At 40.4% G+C, this 27867-nt stretch overlaps 2 protein-coding genes across 2 annotated transcripts; both read right to left on the bottom strand.

Annotated features, from left to right (window-relative positions):
* Nucleotides 1-8538: 8538 nt before the first annotated feature.
* LOC141911988 (putative glutamate receptor) lies at nucleotides 8539-11325 on the bottom strand. Its single transcript, XM_074803128.1, has 3 exons — nucleotides 10806-11325; nucleotides 10351-10594; nucleotides 8539-10206 (listed from the first exon to the last, which is right to left on the bottom strand). The coding sequence occupies exons 1-2, from the start codon at nucleotides 11270-11272 to the stop codon at nucleotides 10354-10356; spliced, it is 708 nt and encodes a 235-aa protein (XP_074659229.1). The 5' UTR covers nucleotides 11273-11325; the 3' UTR covers nucleotides 8539-10206; nucleotides 10351-10353.
* Nucleotides 11272-25547, bottom strand: LOC141912252 (uncharacterized). Its single transcript, XM_074803475.1, has 12 exons — nucleotides 25508-25547; nucleotides 23854-23952; nucleotides 17634-17804; nucleotides 15493-15738; nucleotides 14615-14847; nucleotides 14433-14486; nucleotides 13031-13249; nucleotides 12592-12729; nucleotides 11985-12089; nucleotides 11712-11861; nucleotides 11335-11620; nucleotides 11272-11291 (listed from the first exon to the last, which is right to left on the bottom strand). The coding sequence occupies exons 2-12, from the start codon at nucleotides 23942-23944 to the stop codon at nucleotides 11272-11274; spliced, it is 1713 nt and encodes a 570-aa protein (XP_074659576.1). The 5' UTR covers nucleotides 23945-23952; nucleotides 25508-25547.
* Between the last annotated feature and the right edge of the window lie 2320 nt (nucleotides 25548-27867).

The raw sequence follows: 27867 nt of genomic DNA, 5'->3' as shown, positions 1-27867 counted from the left end.
GAGCATCTGAACAGCTCACAAAATAGCTTTATAAGGAAAACTTCAGTTTTTTATAGCTAAGACGGAATGAATTAATACTAGGTTTTTCTTTAAGCGAATTTGGTAGCTTATTCCAGAGGATTGGTGCAGACAATTTGACCGAAAATTTTCGTTTTAGGGTTTTGAATCTATCAATTTCTAAATCGAACTTTTTCCTAGTATTACGTCGGTGTATTTGGAATTTTGATCTCCAATAACCGTTGAAAGATGCAGGCAGTAAGGAAAATTTGGCAAATTTATAAACGAAAACAGCTAATTGTAAGTCATTAATATCGCGGAGTTTCAAGATTTTTAAACGTTTGAATATGGGATCTGTATGTGCTAGGTAATTTGAATGAGAAATTAATCTTACAGCCCTCTTCTGTAATAGTACAAGTGGGTTCAAAATAGTTCCAGAATTTGTACCCCAAATCATATTGCAATATTGGAGATAAGGGTCAATCATAGAAAAGTATGGAGTCACTAAGGATTTAGATGGTAGTTTATTTATTATTCTATTTAAAATGCCTATACTACAGGCAACTATTTTACTAACCGATTTAATATGGTCTTTCCAAGTTAACTTGTCATCAATTAAAACTCCCAAAAAATTTGTAACATGGACCTGATTAATTCTTTTACCATCGATGTATAATCTAATATTGGCATATTAATTGACTTTACTAAATACCATAAAAAGGTTTTTTTTACATTCAGTGACAATTTATTGGCACGAAACCAATCAGCCAGTTTTGATAGTTCTGAGTTAAAAGTTTTACATAATTCTGTGATGTTCCAATCACTAAGGAAACAGTTCGTATCATCTGCGAACAAAATGAATTTCAAAATGTTGGAGGCTTTAGTGCAGTCATTAATGTATAATAGAAATAAAAGTGGTCCTAACATTGATCCTTGAGGGACTCCAGAATGTATACGCAGAGGTTTTGAATTTATATGATCTAATTGAACAATTTGGGTCCTGTTACTTAAATAATTCCTGAACCAATTTAGTGGGACACCTTTGATTCCGTAATGACATAATTTTTCTAAAAGAATATCGTGATTAACCGTATCAAATGCCTTCGACAAATCTAAAAATATAGCAATAGTTGGACGGTTAACATCCATATTAGCTGTAATTTCGTCAGTAATCTTTACTAAAGCTAAAGTTGTTGAGTGCTTTCTTCTAAATCCAAATTGATTTCGATTTATGAGAATTTATCACAAAATGAAACCAGGCGATTATAAACAATTTTTCAAGAATTTTTGAAAAGCATGGTAATACCGAGACTGGTCGATAATTATCGAACGACGCCGTGTTACCTGTCTTAAAATGGGGCACACTCGAGCTGTTTTTAGTTCCTCAGGAATGATTCCAGTTTGGAGACTGCAGTAAAAGATGTTAAAAAATATCAATTACGTCTTTTATAACCTTTATAGAGATACCGTCAACACCGATACCTTTTTACAAGAAAATGATTTGACTATTTCACATATTTCATTAGGATCTGTCGGAAAGAAGAAAACATTTTCACGAGCAGGATCCTCGAAATAAACACTGAAGTGAGTTTTTGAATTTGGTATTGAACTTGCTTGAATTCATCAGCTATATTTTGTTTTCCGGATATTTTGGTATCATTTAAATGAAAAACATCAGGTAATTTATCTCTGCATTTTCTGGAGAAAATGAATCATACCATGTCATCATCTATACTCAGTAACAGTCAACTCGGGTTAACATGCTCCTCAAGTCGCCGATCGAATAGACTAGTAGTCTCAGATACTCGTTAAGATCACCTTTTCCATGGTCCTCAACTCGGCGCAGCTATATAAAGATCCTTACACTACTGAATTGCCTGAATTAGAACAATAGAACAATCTCTTATAACCATTGTTCATATGACTCAGATTCACGTAAGCGTTTTATTTTCCCCAGCCAAATGGGTTGTAAAATACTAGCGATATGTGTCGATCCCAGACTTATGTGAGATGATGAGCCAAAATAAATCATCAAAAAGATCTAGTCATTAATCGATGTACCGATACTATTCGCATTAGCTTTTGCTTGTGTTTGGTCGTTCGTTAACCGTTAACTTGATCCTCCTGAAGTATCAGCTGCTTGATCATTCGGCTGAGATTCGAACCTGGAGAGCGCCATGACTGCATAAAAGAACAAGAGGGGGTTAAACATCGGGAGATTCAGCGTACGTACTACATATATAGTCCCAAAAGAGGGTCTACATTGTACCGATCTAATTGATTCCCCATATTCGTTAGATATAAACCCTGGATATTCGACGGTTCGCCAATTGCGTTCATATTAAGTAATTAATTAGCCTGAGAAATCAGCTGTCTGATGCATATCAAATTAATACAAATGAAACGAAAGTTTTTTCGATAGGATGTTACGCTTAGTCGACGTGTACGAACGGTTCGCCAGAAAGCCAGTGAAATAATTCTGAAGAACGTATGTTCCTAATCACGCTTGCATACATGACTGGCAAACAACGATATCAGTAACAGTATAATTCCGTTATCATACACTTTAAATAATCTAATTTTTCTAAACATGTACATTACGACATGATTATTACTGAATAAGGTAAATACGTGCGCGGTGAAGATTCAACCAATTTGATCAAATCTATATGTATAACGCAAACGTGGTGTTTATTTGGGGCATACTCATTTCTCCGAAGTCCAAATACTCCGAAGTCCCATAACTACGAAGTGCCGATACCATTCCGAAATCGCGTTTAAATGGAGCACATTATCTCAATGACGACACTGATGAACCTCATTTGAAGGGTTTCAGATGGGGAGTGGTTTAGGCGTTAGCAAACCGTTTTGGAACAGCTCGCCTGGCCACGGAATTTCCAAAACGGAGAATTACTGTTAAGTCGTCGCACCCTGTATCATTATCATAGGTCTACCCTCTGCATTATGTTATTGTAAAAATCAATACAACATTTTCAGAGATGTTATTTCAGCACTTTAAATTAATCATTTTTTGTAAGTTTTTCTTTAAAAATTAGGCCTAGCTTTCAGTCCTGCTTAGTTAATCCTCAAAAATAAATAGTTCGGAGTATTTGAACCTTGGAGCAATGCTATTTCGGAGTAATGGGACCAGCTTTTACTAAATTCTATCTAATAGATTTCCGGAGTAACGGGTCTTCGGAAAAATGTGACTACGGAGTATTGGGACACCGGAGTAATTGGAATTCGGAGTAATAACACGACCCCGATTATTTGACTCTGACATTCATCGGATTCACTCCTGTTTCAAGTGAGGTGACAAACCTAATTGAACGAATAGCCTTTTACCAACGATATCTAATAGTAAACTTTGAAATTATCACCGACGATTAGAGACTGAAGAGATACATTTCATATTGCTTTACTAGATGAACCAATTTCCACGTCATGAAGCTAAAACATAAAATACCTATTTGGTATTAAGTATAAAATCTCGATTGAGGGACATCTTTTACGTCCAATTGTATCGAATTGAAAAAAAAAAACTTTGCGACACAAAATTGCACTAACCCGTGGCACATGTGATAATGATAACCTACTCGCCCTGATGATAATATACTTGTCCTAGGCAATCGGACAATGCTTAGATCGGACCCTGCGCAATACATGACTTAAAAAAATCATTTCATAAAAAGTCTTATGTACATGTATGAGGCTCGAATTTTCTATTCTTGCCCCTGGCGAATATACGACCTAAAGTTCATGAAGGTTCCATGTGATCAAAACCCAACAGCGAGCACAAAACAACAAATAACCCTTTACCATTTTCATACGTTTATTTTTGAAACACTGAAATAGACAACAAATAGCTCTATAGAGAAAAAAAGTCAAATGTGCTCATTGTATTAACCGGGAAAATTGATCGCCGTTTTTATTCGTCTACGACTAAGAAAGTCCAATTGTCACTGTAAGAGAAAAATGCAAAAACTAGAGAAAATGAGAAGTTAATATATATGTCCTGGTGCAAAAGTGAAATTTATATGATATACTAGAGTAGTGGAAACCAGGGGTGATTTTCTTTGGCCCAGAATTTCAAACTGTTCAATTTATTGGCAATTGAATTCAGTCTTGGAGACCATATGAGCTTTGATGGCCTGTAACCGTGCCGATCGGGAACTATCGGAGATTAACAAAATATATACGGAGCTACGCGCCACTCGAACTCCTAACCCGCCAGGTATAAGTCTTGCGCTTTACCAAATGGGTCATTGCGACTGCATAACAGGCATGCGCTTTAAAATTGTTGTGATGCAGTGAAAGTCTTTAATTCGAATTTCTGCTTACTGATTGGCTGAAATTTAGTCAGCCCCTGTTTGACCCTCCAAAAAAATAAGTAACACCCGTTCATAGCCTTTGCTACAATGATCAACTACCACATCATACGATGATTGACTACCACACACAATTTCAAGGCCCAATTCATTTCCACGGCGACACTATTAGGTACATAGTTTCGTATTAAGATATTGATGATATGAAAACGAGCATTGACATATTTCCGAAGAACATGTGCAATTCTAAAGTAGCTTCAAAGCAAACACCATTATGCGGTCATTGCGCAGTTAATGCGGTGTATAATTTCTGTGTGCATCTAATTATTAAATTTTGACGGATTAACAAAAGCCTCAAATGGAATGCGCAATTATTCAGGTGTTTTGCTAACGCACCAGTTACTCGATAGAATTAGTTTCAAAGCTCGTGGTCTGAATACGAAAAAGATGAATACGAAAATATCGGAGGCCGCGTTAAAACCCAGAAATAGATACTGCGTGATGACGTCATTGAATAAGTATCGATCAATCGAATCAGAAATCCAGATAGCAGATATCAAAACCGTTAAGCAGACGACCGATATGAATTCGAAATTACTGCAGCGCTTCTTGGTGGATGATTTCTCGCAATCATCGTCCAGAGAGGTAGCTGTGAGGATGTTTTTCAAGATGGCCACAAAGCAAACGAAATTAATGATTACGGTTGCCGCTAGTGGCGCTATTAGCGCGAATAGATAGGCGTTGCGGTCGCTGATCCAACACGTTTTATGATCCGTACCGTAAAACGCGGGGTATGTTCTAAAATACAGCACGGTGCATGCGCCCGTTATGACTACGGGTACACCGTACGCGTAGAAAATAAAGATGGTGCCACGAGTGAATAGTTTAGTCGCGTAGATACCGAGAGAATTGACCCAGAAGAAGACAACCAACCAGGCGCAATGATGAAAGATAGAAATGGCGATGCAGGCTACATTTCCCCATTCAGGGGCGAAATAAGACATGAGAAGCAAACCCTGAGCCGCCAATAGAGCGATAGCTATGTTTATAATGAATAGGGATAGGCCATCGGCACGGAGTTGTGCATGCGCCGTATAAATTATCAGGGTGACCAAAAGCAACGCGAGGGATATTGGAATAGTGAGAATCCTCTGAAAATGCGTTTCTCTCTGACGAGTAGAAACAGCTTCCGAAGCGCAAATATGAACCTCATTGCTGGTTGAATCTACGTAGTAAGTTGGGTATTTTACATCTTTGTCGCTTTTTAAACTAATGGTTTCATCCGTATTAAATTGAACGTCCGCTAGGGGGGCTGTGTTGATCGAGCACGCCCCGAAACGTGCTTCGATTGGGTCACAGAAACGGAGGCTGATTATATGATCAGTGACGTTGCCGATTAGACGAATCGACGACCATCGATTATGCCCTGCACCCCCGGTCATTGACGAGACTCTTTCCAAAAAATCGTCTGTTACGTTCATCTCCATTTTGCGGCCAAGGTCACACGTTAAATCGGCGCCGCCGATCAGAGACAGGTCGAAATTCATGGCGATCGCGTGGAACTCCCCGAAACGTGTAATCTGTCTGAGAGACAACACGAAAGTTTTCAACACGTCAAAAGCCGCCAATTCTGTCGCCATTGTAACGTTTAGATAGTAAATCGATTCCCAACCGTCCCCCTTCTCATGTATGCTGTGGCCGTTATCGGGGTAGAAGTACGTGGTATAGTCGTAATATTCGGGGGTCTTAACAGCAAGAGAAACATTTTCATAAGGCTGTCGATCATCGCCGGATAAACCCAACCATTCGAGGAATAGAGGAATGTGCAATTCAGCATGCGTCTCGGTGGATTTTAAATCTTCGCTGATAATCGTCATGGTCGAGTAAGCGGCGTCGTAGTACACATCGAATTCCACCGAAACGATAGGTTTCTTATTGTTGTCGTTGCTAGGGTGACAGTCGTCGCAAAACGGATCCGCCGTGCACGAGCCGGTGTACATCACGTGACCGTAACCGCAAAGCAGTGCGGCGGTGACGTTTTTTTCGACGGACGGCGCAGTTCGGTTGAATCGCCGATGGAAATGAGGTTTATGGGCGGTGTATTCGGTTTTGAAATAGACTGTATCCAGGTTGGCGTCCGGAAAGGCCCCCGTGCAGACGAGAGACGTGCCGCTTTCGTTCAGTAATTCTGTTCGGTTGTACAAGCATTCGTTACAATGTACATTTCGCAGAGTCTGATACCCGGTCGTGTAGTCGAAATGCAGTACGGTATCGAAATATTCGTTACAAAGCGCCGTAGATCGCGAAACGACTGCCTCGGACTTGACGGGGCAACCGACCGCCCTATCCGTGCATACTCTAACTAATGCCGTGACGTTCGGGTCCCAGCGATAAGGGAATTTAGCTGTGATTTCTTCGCACGTCGGATCCAAATGACCTCTGATCTCGGCGAATCCGTCGGCCATATCGCCCAGTCCATTCGGACACAAGCTCGTGTTCAATTGCGCGAATGACAACTCGCCGAATCGAACTCCGTTACAGATGGCGCAGTAGGCGTTTTTGTATACGATTCCAAAACGATCAGCGACCGGGATTATTTGGTACGGTAATGTGTAACGAATATAATCTGAGTTACAATAATAATTAGATATATCGCTCCTTTCGATCGATGACAATGGGCAGGAATTGACCATACCTAATGAAAAAGACGGTAGTGGCACATCCACGCAGCCGATTTGGTCGCGAACCGCGTTGTAGCGTTTGAGAAAGTCGTCGGAGTGGTTGCTCGGCGCGCAGGAGGTGTTCGTTAGGTCGGCGTAGGTCAAACAGCAGTCGCCGAACAGTGTACAATACTTGTCGCAATGGCAGCCGTTGAAATCATGTTCCGTAGAACAGGTATTGTCTGAGCAAGTCGTGCGTCCCGGAAAGCATGACGTAGCGTTTCGATCCTCTGAAAAAGAAATTTGAAAATACTCTTCAACTAGGTATACGGAAGCTGGTTCGGATAGCGAATTTGGGCTTTTAAATTCATGGATTTTTCAAAACACGAAAAAAGCAGGTTAGATTTTTCTAAACCAATGCGCACCCATTTTGTCCGTTTAAACGCCACGCCAGTCAGTCGTTTGCCGTTTCAAACTGGTAAGGGAGATTGTTTGAAAGAATCGGAACCGACATTTCCAATCTCGTACTTCGATTCAAACAAACAATTTTGTGTCACCGCCGATTACAGAACTATTCTGTACTTCGATAATTTCCGGTTTAAAAAAAAAGAATCCACTGTCACGCACCCGGCAGATGAGGTGGTTTTTTAAGGGACACCATGAACCAAAAGAAAAAAAACAACTAAATCGACCTATCAAATAAATAACATTAAGGTCGATTCCTATTAAATATTGAAATGACAATTTTCCGTTATAACGCCACATAGCAACCAAATCTTGGTGGATTTCGGGTCATGTTAAGAGGGAACGCTTTCCTATAATAGAATATCGGTTTTTACCGAAAAGACCATGCTAAAACGAACATCGATTCGTTTCGTTTGCGTGCTTTAAATACAAATTCTTGGGCACGCCTGGAGTTTCATCTTTTTTTCAATTCGGCAACCAGCCACCATAGTTTCATAACGGAAACAATTCTTAACTGGTATTGCACGGGTAAATCCAGATATCAACAAAACATCCTAGGCCTAGTTGCGTATGCGTTATAGTACACAAAGAGCAGGCGCATTTAAGCTTAAAGCCTATAATGGGTTTTAGTTCTCTCCAGTGAAAATTCTTTAAAAAAATTGATAATTTCTGAGCTTTTGGAGCGATACTTAAACAAAATAACCATAAAACAACCAATAATGTTACTGTTGCATATCTTGACAAAAGATACTCGGCTCGGGTTTCCTACCACAACCTAAATCCACCCCTGCTTTGTTTGTATTACTTACGAGAATGGACTGCTTTGGTTGCTGCGGCAATTACACAGACGATAAGAAACGCCCCGATAGGTTTAATCCGTGTCATTTCTATTAGCACCCCGTGACGCCCGTGGTGTAGCTTCCTGATCGGGAAATTCTCTCGTCACAAACGGGTTCTCCTGCGCAGCAAAAGATACGTCTCGTCAGTTTCGTCGAGTTCGTCCCCGATTAAACAGTAAATACATGCAACACCGGTATTAAAATCAACCTGTATATACTTGGTTTTAATTGGCGACCAATCAGCGACAAGTATTTAATCATCATATCCGATATCATTACTAGTAAACAATAAACAATGAACGATATGAATCATTAGGATTTCAGTGACGAGTGCGTTTTACTGTTATCAATATAATGAAGTACTTGGATTGATGAGATTAATTAAAATGAGGCGTATAGTAATTCTACCTGGGTGTTGGCATATTCGTTTAAAGTTTACAATAATTTATGTATATTGCCTTTTGCTAGTGAAGGCCGCGATGGGTCATCGGGCATATTTGCTTGTCCTTCCTTTAGCTCAGATTCAGATTTGAATTTATTGCGCCAGAAATTATACATTTTTTGGAGCACAGATACAAAAAATAAACAGTTTACAGCTATACAAATACAGTTATTCCAGCCATATTTACAATATACAGTAACAGTTATTTCTTTCATATAATCATTATATATAATTATTATATACGCAATTAGGACGTGTGTGCTGAAGAGGCAACAGTTTTAGGGTTTTATGTGCATGGGAAAAGGTAGTGTGCGCAGTGTGCACGCGATAGTGCACACTAGATGTGTGCTGGTGCGCACACTGGAGGCAAATGGATCACATTACAAGGTGGGAAAAAGATAGAACTGCATTAGTTGCAATATTTAAAATAAAAGGACTAATAATCGATGGTTAGCGTAGTTCAGGAGGGAGTAAAATGGAAGTAGCAAGGATTGGACATACCAAATAGGGTTATATTAGATTGGAGAAGTGGGTGAGGTAATAGTTTAGGAATGTGAGAAATGTACATATTAGCATATAAGTCTTAGATTGTTGCTTCAGGGAGAGTACAAAAGAGTTAAGAAGAGAAAGAAAAAGAATGTAACAATAAGAATAAAATAAAGAAGCAGTGCAGTCGTATTAGAAGACTTGTTATAACTTATGTTCTATTAACTTGAGAGAGGAGAAAGCTGAGGAAAACCCAAATAAGCCAGTCAACACCATTGGTGGAGAAAGTAGTCACACACCAACTATGAGAAGAACGCCGCGTCACAACAGTGCACAGAATGGCTAGATGAGGCTATGTGCCCTTTTCTAAATACTGCTAGCTTCCTTAAGATCTTTGGGTCTTGTGCTGTAAAAACATTAATATATGCACAGGTGCTTGAAACCTGCAAGTTATTTCCGTGATATTTTGAGTTTATTCGCAGTTCAAATTTAGCGCCATTTTAGTGAGATTATCGACAGCAAGGAAATAAAATTCAGGTTACAAGCCCCAGTGATAAATGTTCTTAAATTAGGAAAAATAAAGTTCACCTCATTAAGAAATGGTATCTATAAAGGATTTTTTGCTCTACAAGTTCGACACTGTTCCCGTGCATGTACGACCTTGTCTCAGTGGTTATAGTCGCAGAGCGAAGGTAGCTCACGTATGCATGCCATGAACCATTGCATGCCATGACAATGAACAGACGGAATTCCGACGTAGAATACTTTACAAGCCTTCAATCTTTATCCAGAGTCAGACATTTAATTTCGGTTGGTTTCAAACGCTGGCTTTATCTCAACTCACAACTACTGTGGGACTGGGTGAAACTCATTTACTGCACCAAGCCGCTATGTTTCAGCATCTGAGCGATGTAGTCAGCACATCCAGGTCCTCAGCCTCGGGCATGCAGTAAACCGAACGGTTCCGATCGAAATACATCTTCCACGCTCTATAACGATGTTTAAAAAATGAAAAGGAAGATTGCAGCTCTTTGTTCGTTCCATAGAACATAGTTACAATTAATCAAAGACTTATTCCATGACACTCGTATACAGAGAATACAATCGATATTCCTGTCTAATAGATAAACTACCTTCTAAAGAGGTACAGATCCTGGTGATACGTGACCCTGATCACCGCCGCCATTTTCCTGCAATTTTGCTCTTCTGTAGATGAGTACCAGATGTTCTACAAGCGCTACAAATGACGCAACGGCTAGTCCGATAATCAATGTGAAAAATACACCAGACATTTCAAAAAACGTCAGCGGTTCAGTCTCAGATATTTCGCTTGACCACCCGTCGCGATAGTCACATTTAAACTGACGCGTGGTGTACCTGAAAAAAAAGAGCAAACATCGAAATTCAAAGTCGAAACATCATTTACGATACGGAAAATAGATTTTGATGACTGTCCCAAAACTAATTTCTTTTGCGTAATCAAGAACATAGTTTTACAATACTACTATACATCTGCCCCGTGTTGAGACACGTACGACGCCTTACACGTCTGTTTAATCGTATCCGTGTGATCGTGACCAAAGCTTACTTATCTTCCACTTCTTTCTGCTTGCCGCTTTCCCTTATGCTAGCAATCATCGCGTTGATCGGACGTTTGACCATAGCGCCCTCTGGCAAAGCGAGCGCGAATCGTAATCCGTACAACTGCTTCAGTCCGTGCTCGATTAAATCACATCTTTGCGCTACCGCGTATCGCGCCGTCAACGTATCGGTTAGCAATATGAAACTGTCGTTGACGATCCTTTCAACGGCGATTTCTAAATCCGGCAGGACGTTACCTGTTCGGCGTATAGTGTTCCATACCATAATATCAGGGAATTTCCGAGCTTTCGACAATATTTTCTGGACTTCGGAATTACCAATTACGCCGAAATTCCCCTCGCCTCTTTCGACCAATTCGTTCAGATCTGTAATCGTTTTTGCATCGGCTCTCAGGCGAAGAAACGCCGTCATATTGGCCGTATATGCAGCGGATAGGGCGAGACCGAAAAACATTACAACGGCGACGAGGATCCTACTGGGAATGGCGTTAGGATTAGTCTCCGAACTGCCGCTACTCAGTCGAGCCACTGTGAAGTAGAAACTGTCCACCAACGAGATCGTGTCGGTTGTGTAGTCTATAAACGTCAACAACGACAGCAATATACTAATGATGAATGTAGTCGCCAGAACGACCACCCATAAAGTGTTGACGAACGGTTTCAGAAATTGCCAGCGATTCTTCTCAACTCCGGGCAGCTTCGATACTAAATGTAGTGACGCCGGGTAGATCGGGTCGCTGAAATCGATGTCGTTGGTCTCCCGTCCAAGGTCGATGGAAAATCCGCCAGCCGATATTTCTCCCTGAAGAAAATTGAAATCTTTTACTTACCACGTTCTCGTGTCAGATAGCGAATTGAATAACTAGATGTGATGATGCCAGAGTAATACTCACATAGCTTTTAAATTGATTCAAAATATCCGTACTTAGTGCGAATGGAACGTATTTAAATTCGACGTTAATTTCGTTGCGGTACATTTCGAGTAAATCGTAAAACAATCCCGTGAGGTTTCCATCTTTCGATTTCATAAAGAAGGGGGGCTCCTATTCGAATAGATAATATGTAAATGAACTACATGTACGTATAATACGGCACGGCTTGGAAATCGTCTTATTGCAACTGGTTTGAAGAAAACTGCGTCACTCGACCATGAGACTTTTACTGACCAGTCTTAAGATAATCCGGCCCATGTTACCAGTATATACTTTCACGCCCGGACCTGGAATAGGACTAATCGGTTTTCCTTTGTCGAGTTTCTTCCAATCCGTGAACTAAAAATTAAAAGACAACGATGTATGTCAATAGAATTGGCTTCTTGTGACGTTGACAGTATTCAATACTTTATCGGTTATCCACTGTCCCTAGGGTAGCCCATCCATCAAATCCCCCGTAGTTTACTCGAACCGTTTATGAGTTAAAACCCAGATATGAAAAATGATTTAGATAATCTACACTACAGTGACCTTGACTATTGACCTACAGCACGCAAACTTAGAGCAACGCATATATGGTCCAATTTTAGGAATATAACTTCAACGGTTTAAGGGATAGGGCACGGAAACCTGCTTGGACGAGCGGACGACAGGTGGATACAGTACCGCGTGACTGAAAACAACGATATCTATCTGAATTCGAGAGTCGTTGAAGCTGATAACATGAGAAACTTGTATTTCGTAAACGAAAAGAAGGTTACGTTGGTCAAAGGAAATTCTCGCTTTAACCAAACTTTCCATCGGCAACTGCTGCTGACACTGGCCAAAAAGCTTTTCTTACCTTTAACCCAGTCATTTTACACCGAGTTCTATTTCTATCCGCGTTCGTCTCACAAACTTGAACGGCGGGCGCCTCACGACATATCTTCAGCGAGAAGTTGAAACGACCGCTTAAACCATCAACTTCGACTTTCGAATCCTAGAATCGAATCAAATTGAAAATCAGTTACCCATTATAAAATCTACTGAAGTGTTGAAGTTACTGTAGATGAGAAGGCTTTCAATAGTAACTACATTACGTAATTATCATTTCACTGAATCATTGAAGATATTGGGAATGAGAAGTTCGTCGTTGGTATCTGATCATAAATTCACTGAATTATTGAAGTCATTGAGAATAAGAAGGTTGTCAATGAAGATAAAGTTAACTCGTTATGTTTTGTCGATAGGTATATGATATATAGTGATATATAAATGACGATAGTGAACCCCTCACTTACAAAAAACTGTTCCGATCTTCTTTCAATTTGTCGCTCGGCAAATTTATTCAAAGTAAGAAGCGTATCGAACAATCCATAATCACGACTCTTGTGGTCTGTTGATAATCTGGTCAGGTTATACGTGTTTACTAGATTTCCATTGAACATATCGAGGAATGACAGCGATGCATTCGTTTGGGAGATTTTGCCCCTGGCGAAAATATCGTACGGTACGTTCTCCTGAGAAAGAAATAAGAAAGCCAACTTAAATTTTAGTGAAGCATTGGAAATTAACGTATACCTATTGCTTGATAATACATCGTATCCACAATGAATAAAATAATTTGAATATATCAATTGAATTGAATTGACCGACATCCAGTCTAGCCCCATTGATGACGTACTGCACAAACAAGCACACAATACACTGATAGCTAATAAATTAATCGTTAAAAAGGCGTAAAACATATTTGAATATAAAAAGATATTTGATTGCAAGATAAACGCCAATATTAATATTCATTCACATTTACTTTGAAACACCTATACCGATGACGCAGTGCACCTAGATTCGCAGCCCCTTGAATAACGCATATAAGTAATTAATGTAAAAAACGAAACATGGTTTGTGATGCTGATTACGCCATCGGAAGTAATGAAAAGCATTATGTGTTTTTACCAATTACTTGAAGAACATGATACAGGGAAAAGTCGAAGAGCAAAGGGAAAAAATTATCAAAACTTGTTTTCAAATTACTTATTATTGTATTACTCACAGGCACATAATTTAATGCCCCTTGGCAGGGATTCGAACCTGATTGCATCGAGACTCACCACGGTACGGAACCTTGCCACACTAGACCAGGTGCGCAGGTTTGCCGCACGAAAACCTGCAGCACCAATAGATTGCTCGTTGTATAATCACCGAGGAAATTTTTACGGAAGAACTAAAAACGGAAAACCCGGGCAAAAATAAAATGGGTTATCTGATTGGCTAATAATGACAAGGAATGGAAGGGTTTCGTACCCTGGCAAGTCTCAATGCAATCAGGTTCGAATCCCTGCCGGGGATAATGTAAAATATGTGGCTCTAAATGAAAATGTGAAAATATATTTCAATATTTTTCTCTGTTTGACATCCATTATTCCCAGAAAAATTGCATTCATTCGAGTAATTCAAAATGGCCTAAAATACATGTACCGGTAATGGCTTCGCATCGAATAGTCGTTATTCGACCAGATGTGTTTATGCTGGCGCTTTTGAATCACTTTACGCCTGCAGTCAAAAGCGTCATAAAACATGCTTGATGCCGATGAGGATGCATAACTTATTGGCATAATAAATCATCCAAGTGATATTTTGAGAGGCATCAACCTAATGTAAATCGAATAGTTCTCATTATGTACGAAAAGCAATACTCACATACGTCAGATAAAGCCAGCGATAAAGATATGAGTTCATGTCAAACATAGTTGCCTGAAATATATTAAATAGCACCTACATTGACAACGTTCACAGACTTAAATCGTTAAATCGTGGTTTGGCTTTGAACGATGAATGATAGTTCGCGTAAAGCACAACCTCTTAAATCTCATTATATTTACCGCGACGAACGGATGATACGCGCTTGGCGTTCTCGAAAACACAACGATATGCGATATGCCCAGATTCCGTGCCGTCCTCATTTGATCGGTCGTTCCCGATTCGATAAATCCATACGTACTATCCGCTTTCCGCCAGCCCGTTACGAACGGGTAATGTCTGAAACAGAGCCTCTCATAGCCGCTAAACCGCTGCGAGTACGACCTGAACGCGCGAAGAAAATCGTGGAGCTCACCTGGAAAATGAAGCCGCCATCCATCCGTTTTATTATGATCTATACACTCTTATGATACAGTCATTGTTCTCCACAACAGGTTTCAGTGGGGCGGCCACCGGTTTTTTTACATCCACCCCTCTATGAATCAGTAACTCCTAAAATATCTGCTGCACCTACCTTAGTAGATTTCAATATTCCATCAATGCTGATAACAGCTTGGGAAATATATTGAGCTTATGTGAAGGAAATTACACCAAAATTAAGCTTCAATTAGCTGTATTTTTGGAGGATCAAAAGTTTTGCCAAGGTGTCACACACTAAACAGTGACTGCAGCCCCTTTGAAATCCCAGCAAATGGAGAACAATAACAGTCCTTATAGTTATTTCAGCCTTTCGATACATTTTTGACGCGCGTCTATCGGTGGCTTTTTGTTCATGTGATTCTATTTTGATACATTGTTTTTCCTTTCTGCTAAGTTTAAAAGCTGACCGTCTTTGATCATGTACATAACTTTCTTTAAAATCAGGATCAATTTTATTTGAGTAATACCATAACTAGACCCGGCAGCTATAGAAATGAACTGATTACAAATTTCATCGTACTTTACAAAACGACCCGGCCGAATATGAAAAAAACGAGTTATCATTGTTGTTAAGCCTTACCTGTATTGTGTGTGATGATAATGAAACGATGACAAAGTGTCTCCTCTGAAGATTTAATGAAGCGGAAAACAAGACTCATCGCCTGGTCCAAATTCGGCGGAACGTTATGTAATCTATCGTTCGACGGACATGCTTTAGCTTGAAGTCCGGTCCCCACAACGAAATATTCCGTTCCTACGTATCTTTGAAAATAATCTACCGGCGGTCCGATCGCGGCGTCGTAGTTTGCTTGCAGTATCGTTTCCACTGAAAAAACCAAAAGTTGATTTATCTGAAAATACGTGGTTTGTTTCACCACCAAATAATGTTGCAAAATCTGTTCCGATGAATCAAGAATCTGGAGATTGTTTTGATCCATCTGAGATTCCCATGGGTGGACCTAGGAGTTCAATTGAGGGGGACGGGCGTTAATGAAGTAGGGCCCATGATCCAGTTCAGCTAATAAGGGGTCCCCTATTAGATCGCAATCCCGCTAGACGAATTTTCAGAAGCATTTTGATCCTCGCCGGTTACTGCGCTGTACTGCGCCGATTGAAGGTAAAAATAGTGTCATATCTTGATTATATCAAAATGATTAAAGGTCTGATCGAAATAGATAATACGAATGTTTAATCATGAATTCAGTTGACATCGAGTAGCAAGAAAACGATAAAGCTTAATCGAAAATGTGTGTACAGCGCACTTTATATTCAGTATGACGTCACACTGTGCATTGCGCGTTCAGAAAATTCGCGTTATTGATGTTATTAATTTTTCAGAACCCACGTATTTATTCAAGTTCAGTGTTTATCGAACAAAATAACATTTATTATAATGGTGTATACGTAGCTTAGTAATCTATTGAATGCGATCATAATGAGAATTTTGATGAATAGGCTACACTTGCTCTATCATAGTTCTTCGTAGAATTTCGTTCTCTGTTCATTCAAAAGATAGTATTTGAAAGCATTGAATCCAACGTGAGAACCCTTGCTTCTCAAGACGCAATGCACTTCAAAGATTGTTCCATAATTTGTCCCCATACTTCCAGCGGGAGCACGTGCCCCGGTGCCCACCATATAGCACGCGATATATGCAATGAAAATGATCTTAAGAAATTAATGCGCTGTCGTATTAAGAGTCAACTGTCCGACGGACGTCACCCACTAGAGTTTTAAGATATAACCCATGAAACCCGTGCTAGTAATGCTTGTGTGTTAATTTAGTCTGAAGCGCGAGCATAGAGCCTTCTTGTATTGTGCACGAATATACTCTGCAATGCTGTAGTATTCCGACTAAATGTTTTTAAATCAAGTTTTTAACCTTCAGTTTCCTTCATTTGAAGCATTTTTAGTCGATGAGCATATCTTATAATGGATCAATAAATTATCATTAGCATTATCATCGACGTTAATGATTGTTATTATCATTGCGATTGTTTCTTCGTTGATCACATTTGAACTGGATTTCGAGGCCTACTTATTCGCCAAACATTATGAACCAAGTCTCGAACAGATATGAGATTTTCCACTCAGTGTATGGAACAGATTGCGCTGAAAACTGATTTACTAATGAAACATGTCAATTCAATGGAAAAGCGTGTTGTACCGAGCAACCACTAGCGACACCTGGTGGATCCCATTGAAGACCTCACTTGCTACAATTGTGGTCGACGGTACGGCATTTTGATTTTTATTCACCTCAATCTTGCTGGATTTACGTCGTTTGGATCATGGTTTGCCTACACTAACCTTATCGGATTGATCATTGTACCTCGCGACGGGATCACGGCCTTCAAAGTGTTGCCTACCCGCACACTGTTAGCGGTGGAACAATTCCATAATAATAATAATAATAATTAGTGCTTGTATAGCGCCTTTCCAAAGAATGCTCAAAGCGCTGTCACTCAATTATTACCCAGCTTCTGTTACCAATCCAGTACATTCTTACTCTCCCTGGGGAGATGAAACACCGATACGCTGCAGAGCGATCAAGGCGTCGCCAGCCAGTAGCAATTGTGAATTAATGCCGTGCCTAAGGACACTACAGCACAGCCGGGGTTCGAACACACAACCTCCCGATTGGGGGGGGGGGGGGGGCGAGCACTCTACCACTAAGCCACACTGCTCCACAGTTCCATAAAATATCAATATGATACTCACATTTCTCATTGAGACCGACGCCTGTGCTGATCTCTGGTCGGACATCGACGAATGTAACATCGATAGACGGTTTCGTCGCATTCGTTCGCTGACCTTGAACTCGCGCGATCGTGGACGAAAAATATTCGACTCTTTCTTGCATATTTGCAAAATCCTCGGTGACGATACAAACTGAAAAACAAGACTTAATCAAAAGTAAATAATTTGATGCCTAGAAGAAGCGCCGAAAATTTAAGGTTTATTGAAAGTTTTTGTTGCAATAGATTATGAAACATTGTTCCGAAATCCAAAACAGACCGAACGGAACGGGGTTGCCGATAAAGCACTCCGTCAGCCGAGAAACCCCTCCTCCATTTCTTAATCCCCGATTTACTCAAAAAGTAACCCTACACATTGCACTTTAGTGCCGCATATCGGACTTGAACCACATTCTTTATGGCAAGCGCCTGAATTAAGCCTACGTACCTGTGTCCATTGATCTGATTGAATTTAATTCTGAATATTGTGGAGCCCAAATCTACGATTTGAGCGTAAATTAACTATTATACACGCGATATGAGCGACACAGATAACGAGTGGTAGAACGATATTAATGAATCTATTTGAATCGAACAGTCATAACAAGAAACGAAATTCTTAATATGGACTTTCCAAAATTTACATGATGGCGTATGTTTAATCCAGTACCAAAATTAAACGTCAGTAAATACGTACTCTTAGTAAATCATAAAGATTTCGCTATAGGCCTACTCCTTATTTTTAAAGATTTAGAATTTAGATTTTGCCTGTCGTTAGTGTTAAGCGCAGCAGTGCACTGTACAGGGTTCATTGATTATATCACTGCTGAACCAAATTGAATGCCATTCACTGCCCGTGCTAAGCCAAATTCACGGTCAACTGCAGCGACTTTGTAAGAGTGCCCTTTTCTATTGACACGATCTCCATGAAGCCATTTACTATATTGCAGTATTCACACACAACTGCACAGGTGCGGATCCAGGATTTGTTCCAGGGGTTTCATAAAAAATGTAAATTCTAAACCTATCTAATGATAGGGGGCCTATAGGCCCAAGTGTTGAATACGTAGTAATAGTGCAAGGGTGTAGGAACATATTCGATAGGTTGGTAGTGATTCGGTTCTTCATTATTTACATGGTATACTGGATGACTGGAGGACTGGCCGACTGGATGACTGGACGACCGGCTGACTGGATGACTGGTAGACTGGACGACCGGCCGACTGGATGACCGGATGACTGGGCGACCGGGCGACCGGGCGACCGGCCGACTGGCTGACTGGACGACTGGCCTACTGGAGTACAACAATCTATACCAATAACTGCGATTTCGATGACGTTATCCTCGATTTCACCGCCCATAAGCACCGGCTTGCGTTTCATCGTGTACGGATAAAACCCCCTGTAAACGATGATACCACTCCATGATCGTCTTCAATCCAACATTCGGTAATAGTTTGTGGCACTCGTACTGTTGCAGGTCGAGCGCAAAACAATACACTATCATAACCAGATTTTGCAGTGTGACATTTGATTTCGAGAAAAATGAGCCTTTCCGGACAGATTGTTTACTGGCACATATTCCGCACACCCAATTCGACAGGTTAACTTTCAGTTCCATATCACAAGAGCAGTAAATGCAGTGACAGTTGCTTCGAATTATATTGTTCAGAAGAAACTTGATCGTTTTATCCAAACTACCAGTTATTGTTTGGACGAATTCAACAACTCCAGGCGCAACAGGTCTGGAACTTTCCATGGCTATAACACAAATGCCTACTTGCTCATTCGACCAGTCGACCAGTCCTCCGATCACCCAGTCACCCAATCATCCAGTTGTAGGCCCCATTCATTTTTTTAGGTATCATCATGTACTTGGCTTCACTTCTTGTTAATAGTCTTTTTCTTGATGTGAACGTGTTGCAGTCTTTGCTGACAAATTAAAGAGAGCAATTGCCGACAGCTTCACGACGCCCTGCAGCCACAACCTCCGTGCAGCAGTCCTCGAACTCCTTGCAGCAGTCCTCGACCTCCCTTCAGCAGTCCTCGCAGTCTGGTAAGTTGTAGCCTGAATTTAAATGGTATTATGATAAACACCCAACATTTTTCAGAAAATTCCTTGATTATAATATTACTGCTTTTTAATATTCCAGGCGATGATAGCTTCATGCCGTGGGCTGCAATTCTAAAACTCATCGATTTACATAAGGACTATGCTGAAAAATCCTCGGATCCGAAAATAAAAAAGCCACTATATGGAAACAAATAGCTCATGATATTTTAGATGCAGGATTTGATTTTGCGGCTGATCAGATAAAGAATAAATGGAAAAACCTCATGAAGAAGTACCGAAAAACTGTCGACCATAACAACAAGACAGGTGTAGAACCAAAAACATGTGTATTCTATGATGAGCTGGATGCGTATCTCGGTTGTAAACCCAATGTCCGTCCAAATTTTGTTATCGCAAGCACCAATATGGAGTCATCTAGTACCTCCACGGATTCCGCCAGCAATGCCGAGATGGATGTTGACCCATTCGAACCAATTTATTTTCCACCTGCTAAGAAACTACGAAACTCCCGTAGTTCCGCTAGTGCAAAATCCGATACATTTATGGAGTTGGTGGAAAAACAAAAAGAGTCTCGTAAAGAGGACTCATTAAGATTAATGGAAACTATTCAGGCCAATCATAAAGAGGTTTTGACTTTGGAGAACGAGAAGTTAGAGGTGGAAAGGAAGAAGATATCTGTTTTTGAGAAACTACTCGAAAAAATTTGATTTACATAATTAAGGTAGAGTTTTTAAAGCCACACGATCGATTTCAGGGTCCAAAGCTCTTCATCAGATGACAAACATAAAGGCGACATGTAGTAAGCTTGTAACTTGGACCGGTCCTGGTATTTCAGAATTGAATTTTTGTTTGACAATTCTATGGATCAGTTCAAATTGTACTGATCTGAATAGATTTTAATTCTTCAAGTATCTAAAACATTATGTTTACATTTTTATGCATTATATACGGATACATTATTTGATGATAGGCCCTTGTCAAAAAGTGTATTTTCCCTACTACAGTCCACCCCCGATATACTGCCCTCCCACATACCGACACCCTCGCCTACCGCCAGGTTTTCTCAATGCACGTCTCTATACAAATACATAGTAAACCACTCCAATATACCGCAATACTCCCTATACTGCCAAAATCGTTTTGCACTGACGTGGGCGGTATATTGGGGGTTGACAGTACATGAATTTACAGAAAATGCCTATCCATGCATGATAAAATGCCGAGAATCATCTGAAATTCTTATGTTAGTAGATTTCAGATCTCCATATCCTTGGTATAAGTACCGTCACCTCAAATTAAGTCTTTGCCATTACCCGTCAAGCAAGCACCGGACATTGAAACATTCCGAGGACATTGGAACATTCCTGAAGCATAAGTGAATCATCTCTCTTCATTCCCAAAGCAGCAGGCATTGTAGTCATAAGGTCTGGACAAGTCTGGGACGAACGGCAATTAAAATGACAGGAAATGATGATACTGATATGTGACACTTTATTTTAAGTCGGTATATATTTACAATGACAACATTGTTGCTATCGCATAACGCTTCGGTACGGCGGTGGGATTTAGGAAACCACCGACTTCATCAGGATTTTCCTCTTGTGCTACTAACTGAACCTCATGCAAATAATCATTAGTATCGTCAGATAGCAATATGCATACATTATGAAGCACAAAGCAGCTTGTAATGAACATGAGTAATCGACGTTCATGCATGTCTATATATTTCAATCGCCGGAAACGGCCTTTCAAAATGTCAAATGTGTTCTCAATCATCATTCTAGTTGAACTTAACTTATAATTAAAGTCTTTTTGCATTCCGTTGAGATGGCCATTGTCTTTGAATGGAACCATTAAAAAAGTGTCCAGCTCATAGGCAGAGTCTCCCAACAAATGCGAATTATCAGGGAAAGTGGCATGTTTGATTGCAGCATCACTTTGAATATTCCTATAAAGGTTACTGTTTTTGAACACACGCGAATCGTGACGAGATCCGACAGTAATATCCGTGAACATATATTGATGATCACATATTGCGCAAACATTAATACTGTGACATTTTTTCCGGTTTATGTAAATTTCCTGATCTTTGATAGGCGTCTTTATAGGGATATGTGTCCCGTCTACCGCCCCAATCACTTTAGGGAATTCTTGAACAGCTGCGAAAGCATCCCAAACTTCTTGGATGCGGTGTCCTGTCGGCCATTTGATGTAGTTTTGCATCATCTATCCGACAAGTATTCGTGAAAGGAGCCCTGGAAATAAAATGCATATTTTTGGTCAAATTTTGGAATAAAGCAAACTGGACGAGCTAACCTCCAACCTCATTTGGCCTAATTGGGATCGGTGTTAGATATGATTTTGTTATAGGCATGGTTGAACTCAAGATGAACAGAGGACTATATATAACTATTACCTACCAACTATGTTGAAAACGGTGGCTTCACATACTGCAAATGCATCTGCAACTCTGATGAGTGGAACTTAAGTTGCTGCAAAGTATAAGAATATTAGTGCTTGTTTATCCACACGAATAATCTGATCTGGTTTTTCATATTTATTCTTTATCCGTGGACCAAGATCTTCCATCAGTTTTTCGAAAGCAGTGGGCATCATCCTGAAAAATAAAAATACCACTATCCCACTATAATTTTTATCAAAATCACACATCACTTTTGGAAACCTATTTTTGTGAAGAACGAAATCCTACCTGAACCGCATCTTGAACTCAAGCGTGTTAAACCGTGGCACGGTCTCCTCCACAAAACCGGATGCGTGAGGAATTTTCCTCAGTTTTGTGTGCTTAGGTAGGTGGTTTGGTATTCCACTAGTCATAGACTGTCCGTTGATGGATCTAACCAAAAGCATATCATTACTGGAATTGCTCAATGACATACACGAGTCGACCGGTTTCAGTAAATCTGAAAATAAAACCACGAGGGCTGGCTTTTTCTCCAACGCTTCGGTCATATCTGACACGGCTTGCGTGCTGGTAATTCATTTATCCACGAAGGATACTCGAAATTGGGTACCCTATACTCGTCAGGTACCATACCCGGAACTGAGTACGTTTCGATAAATTCGCCTCCAGTCGGCCGGTCGTCCAGTCATCCAGTCAACCAGTCATCCAGTCAGCCGGTCGTCCAGTCATCCAGTCGGCCGGTCGTCCAGTCAACCAGTCATCCAGTCAGCTGGTCGGCCAGTCATCCAGTCATCCAGTCGGCCGGTCGTCCAGTCATCCAGTCATCCAGTCATCCAGTCAACCAGTCATCCAGTCGGCCGGTCGTCCAGTCATCCAGTCATCCAGTCGGCCGGTCGTCCAGTCATCCAGTCAACCAGTCATCCAGTCAGCCGGTTGTCCAGTCATCCAGTCATCCAGTCGGCCGGTCGTCCAGTCATCCAGTCAACCAGTCATCCAGTCGGCCGGTCGTCCAGTCATCCAGTCATCAAGTCATCCAGTCGGCCGGTCGTCCAGTCGGCCCGTCGTCCAGTCATCCAGTCACCCAGTCATCCAGTCAACCAGTCAACCAGTCATTCAGTCATCTAGCGTATATACTCCTTTTCGCGGAGGGATATCAATATAGCATTTGTACTGGAACTACTCGGATTCTACACTTGGGCCGGGCCTATACGGAATATTTTTGGCCAAACGTTCAATGATTTAAATGGTACCGGTTTTATGGTACTGTCGCCCGCTTTGTCTTGAATAAGCACTTACGTACATTCCTTCAAGAAAACGAATTTTTAAAATGTTTTAGTAGCTGAGCATGCTGAACGATTTCATTTATTACGTAGGCTACACTGTGAAATTTGGTAGAAAATCTATTTTTATAAATTGAACTATTTCCAAGATTTTCCAAATTCACAGTCCTTCTAAAAAAATCCACTACTTTTCACGGCCGTGAATGATATTTTTTTTTAATTCACTGCTATTCATCGCTGCCCTTATAGCCCGCGACGAATCCTGGCAGTGGAATCATGCAATTTCCAATAAAACTTTAAACTAAAGATGCACACGCGAGACGCGCTTTTGATATATATGCACAGATCAAACCTCATAGCAGCGGTTCTGTATTACGCGAACGTGTGTGAAGCATAGGAACTAAAGCGAAAGTCCATAAAAACTTACCGACTCGCATCGTCTTCGCCGAGATGGCCGTCATCAGAAAACCCGAACTGAAGAGAGCTACCCATATTGCTGAGTAACGTAACGTTTCCATTACATCATCTGCTGTCGAAAGAACAGGACGAAATTGCGTAATATACATGTAAATGACAGGCTCATAAATTCATTTTTATTGTGCTAGTAGGGCCTATTGTCTGTGACAATATCCCAAAAGACCAAACAATCCATACAAGCGTTAAGTGCTACATGGCTGAATTTCATCTGTTTGATTGCTCAACTCATCGCGAAAATGAAATGCAATAGATTGAGTGCTTTATCGTAGAGAGCCTCGAGGGTAAAATTATCAAATTGGAACCTTACTAAGGTCTTTTAAACCTAGTTCTGTCCCAATGATTATACATGTCATGCAGCAAGTGCAAATTAGATTTCTTTATGCCAAAAGGCAGAAAACTGCTTCGCCATATTCATTTTTGAGTGCAGGGCCGTCGGAACAGGGGCGGCAGGGGCGGCCAAAGCCGCCCCACTTTTTTTCCTTAACAAATTTTTTTTCAAAAGCTTCTGTGAATGAGACCGTGAAATGGCCCCAAAACGCATCTCCAGCGATTGAATTTTCAAAATTTTTCTAGGGGAGGGCCCCCAGACCCCCTTCAGAAATAAGCCTCGCCACTGAAAAATTCCTTCCAACGGCTCTGGAGTGGATACATGTGCATTATTTGTTACAGGGCAATGATTTTGAAACGATGTTATTGATAGAAATTTGAAGAAACTGACATATATCTTTAGATTGATGCCTTAACTTTCGTAATCTAGGCAAATTTTTAGAAAATATATTAGCAGCCATTCATTCCTACTGTAGCCAATTTACAAATGACATTGCCTAGTTGCCTTGTTTTTTTCAATAAACGAGAAATTCTAAGCACATATCAAAACACCCGAAACACATGTATTGTATGGTAATTGGTAACTATTCGCATAAATAGATCATGTTTTTTACTCGCCATCATTGATTACGTAAACGTAATGCACCGTTGTTGTGCAACATGCATATGACCCAGTTAGGGAGCAAATTGACCCAGTCATCACGGGGAATCAATATTCAAGAATGTCGCGTGAAGCCTCGCAAAGAAAAATAAGTTAGGACTTCCGCTGTACTTGGGTCGTTATATTCTTTAAACCTATTTCCCTTTCGAATCCTCATATCCTTTTCTTTATTATACGTACTTCAAAATTTTACTGGGGGTGGGCCGAATGACCCATTTATCAGCAAGCACATCCTGGTAACGTTCCCATAATGGCAGTTCAGCTATAAAAATGAATCCCTCCCCCACAGAAAATCCTGAGCTAATGCGGTGTTACGATTTGCCAAAGTAAATTTTAAACTACAACTCGTGTGAATGGAACACAACCCATTCTTATCGTATTCCAATCGGTCTTAAACTGGGGCCAATTCGATAGGATGGCTTCGACTTGAGGCAGGTCTAAATAGAGAAGTTCAACTTCAATAGCAAAAGCAACGTATGACTAATGTTAAGATTAAAGACCAACTTTGAGTTGTAAAAAATTTCGTCTACGGAATCATCCCCGCATCCCGCACGCATCGTGTTGTATAAGTGTGTAGATCTTTACGTGTAAAATATGAATTATATGAAAACAGTACCTAGATGTATAGAGCCTGTATAGGCACTAGAAACTATATCCACCAGCAGACAGACAGCAGACTGTGATCAGTCATTGCGAAGCTTAGTTAAATAAAAACCTGGGCACGATTAAGCAATCATTCAATATAATTCAATTACTCGTATCCAGTGCATTGAATAGCACAGTGGATGAGAGAGGACGGAGAGAGATCGGGTATGAGAGGTAGAGAGAGGTATCAGAGACGACGGGGGAGGGGGTATGGGAGGAAGGAAAACAAGAGGAGGGTTTGGTGTGAGGAAAAGAGAGATGAGAAGGGTAGCGATAGGGAATGGGAGGTATGATGTAAATAAGGGAGTCTCGATGGGTAGTAGAGAGATGTCTGAGGGATGTAGATAGACGGGGAGAGGGGATGAAACGATTGTTTAAGCATTTTTGAATTGATCTAATATCGATAAAAATTCTACTATAGCAACTTGCAGACCGTATAACAGTTAACGCACACGATTCACATGAAGGGCTAAATTCCATATTTTCTTACCGTGGAATCGTAGATCGTTTACACAGCTCTGAACTACCGTCTTGTCTCCGATAAGAAAATTTGGTGTGCTCGATGGGAACCAGCAACAAAAATGGCTTAGACTGAAGCTATGTTTCGAGGATATTCAGATAATATATATTTCATGCTGTGTAGGCTATGCCTGTAATAGCGTGAACAGCGTTAACAGCTGGTCACGTAAGCGACATGGCTGAATAGTGAATAGTCCGCGTTTATTTAAATGAGGAAACCGGTTTCGATACACGTAACATTACGTTTTAATTATGTTGTTTTATAAAGATGAAAACCTGTCGAATTTATCTTCATTTTTGTCGCTACGTTTTGCATTCATTTCGTATGTATTCTATTTTGTAAGCCCGTATTCGTTCGATATAGAGTTTTGTGTACATTTAGCGGTTAATATCGCGTTGCTAATCTCAGTCACAGGGCCTAAATAAATAGTTCAGATTTTCTGTGTACTGGGCTCACATGTATGTAAAAGATAGAGTCAGTCTCTATAATTTCATGGGAAACCCGAACATTCCATTTGTCATTGAATTGTCTATGGGAAATTAGAAAAACCAATGTTTTAACAGCACTAATGTATATTTATTAATTGATGAGACCTGTTTTACTTGGATATTTTGCTTACTTTTTGGGGTACATACCTCATTTATGTCTTAACAGAATGCCAAAAATCGCGGACCAAAATTCCCTTCCTTTGAATGTTGAATTTAGTTTCCGCCTTTGGTTTCAACTCTAACACACAAGAAAAACACTAAAAGCCAAAAGTTATCCGTTCCATAGTTCTTTAAAAATGTATCTTTATCGACCTGTTATTTGTTCAACGATTGTAATGATAATTACCCGGCCGACCACGAGAAACAACTAAGGTATACTTTTTAGCCCAATAGACATGGATCTTTGTTTGTATTTGATGATTCCTTGTCTCCTGGTCCCGTTCGTAAGGTCTGCTGGGCAGCTAATCATTTCTGGATTCGCCATTTACTTGACACGTGCAAAACAGCGGTAAAGACTATTGTAACATCCGGAATCAATTTTGCAAATTCGCTTGTCGGCTTATGTTAAATAATGCTGCACACGTTTCATTGCAAAAGCTCGGAAATCTGATCACATAACTCCAGCTCTCATGGATCTTTATTGGCTTTCAATTTCTGTCGGATCTTAGTTCAATCTAATTTTGATTGCGTGCAAATGTCTCACCGATACTGCTCCAGATTATCTAAAATCATTATTTACCGTGTATTTTCCAACTAGACTTCTACCGATACTGCTCCAGATTATCTAAAATCATTATTTACCGTGTATTTTCCAACTAGACTTCTTCGTTCCAGTCAGGATTTGCTAATCCAGGCACTTGGCATCTCTGCCTTGTCATGTAAGATCTATAGTCCTGCACAGTACGTGGGCGTCCCTTAAGGAGGGGGGAGGTTCGGTAGTTCGAACAAACCCCTTTTTGAAGTTTCAAAAACGTCGACGAACGTCGGCACATGGTTTGCATTTCCTAAATTGCAATTTAACGATGCACACAGGACAGCGAGTGAGGTGTAGAATTAGCGCCGGTCTCACAATGAAGATGAAATATAATAATGAAATACAATTCCCAATAAAAATGGCTGCCGACAGGTAAATTGGCCCGTGATCGGGTGGTCTCGGATTGCACCAGAACGCGCCTGCTTGCACCAAATTTGCAAACATTTTCTTGGGAAGTCCCTACTATTCATAAAAACGAACTCCCCTAAGAAATCCCGGGGACGTCCATGCAGTCGAAAACGTTAAAAGCAAACCTGAAACAGAATCTTTTTTAACGCACCTATTTCTCT

The sequence above is a fragment of the Tubulanus polymorphus genome, chromosome 10, assembly GCF_964204645.1.
Source record: "Tubulanus polymorphus chromosome 10, tnTubPoly1.2, whole genome shotgun sequence".
Classification (NCBI taxonomy): Eukaryota; Metazoa; Nemertea; class Palaeonemertea; order Tubulaniformes; family Tubulanidae; genus Tubulanus; species Tubulanus polymorphus.
This window is presented reverse-complemented; position numbering and strand designations above follow the sequence as displayed.

What these genes read in the sequence shown, in the direction of transcription:
- LOC141911988 (XM_074803128.1), bottom strand. Translation starts at nt 11,272, where the DNA reads ATGTTTTTCGGTCTCGCCCTATCCGCTGCATATACGGCCAATATGACG. An exon ending in CAGAAAGAAGTGGAAGATAA is followed by an intron (nt 10,595 to 10,805) that starts GTAAGCTTTGGT and finishes CTTTTTTTTCAG; the next exon opens with GTACACCACGCGTCAGTTTA.
- LOC141912252 (XM_074803475.1), bottom strand. Translation starts at nt 23,944, where the DNA reads ATGGAAACGTTACGTTACTCAGCAATATGGGTAGCTCTCTTCAGTTCG. An exon ending in GGCGAAGACGATGCGAGTCG is followed by an intron (nt 17,805 to 23,853) that starts GTAAGTTTTTAT and finishes CTTGTTTTTCAG; the next exon opens with TTTGTATCGTCACCGAGGAT. An exon ending in GTAAAATGACTGGGTTAAAG is followed by an intron (nt 12,090 to 12,591) that starts GTAAGAAAAGCT and finishes TTTAATTTTTAG; the next exon opens with TTCACGGATTGGAAGAAACT.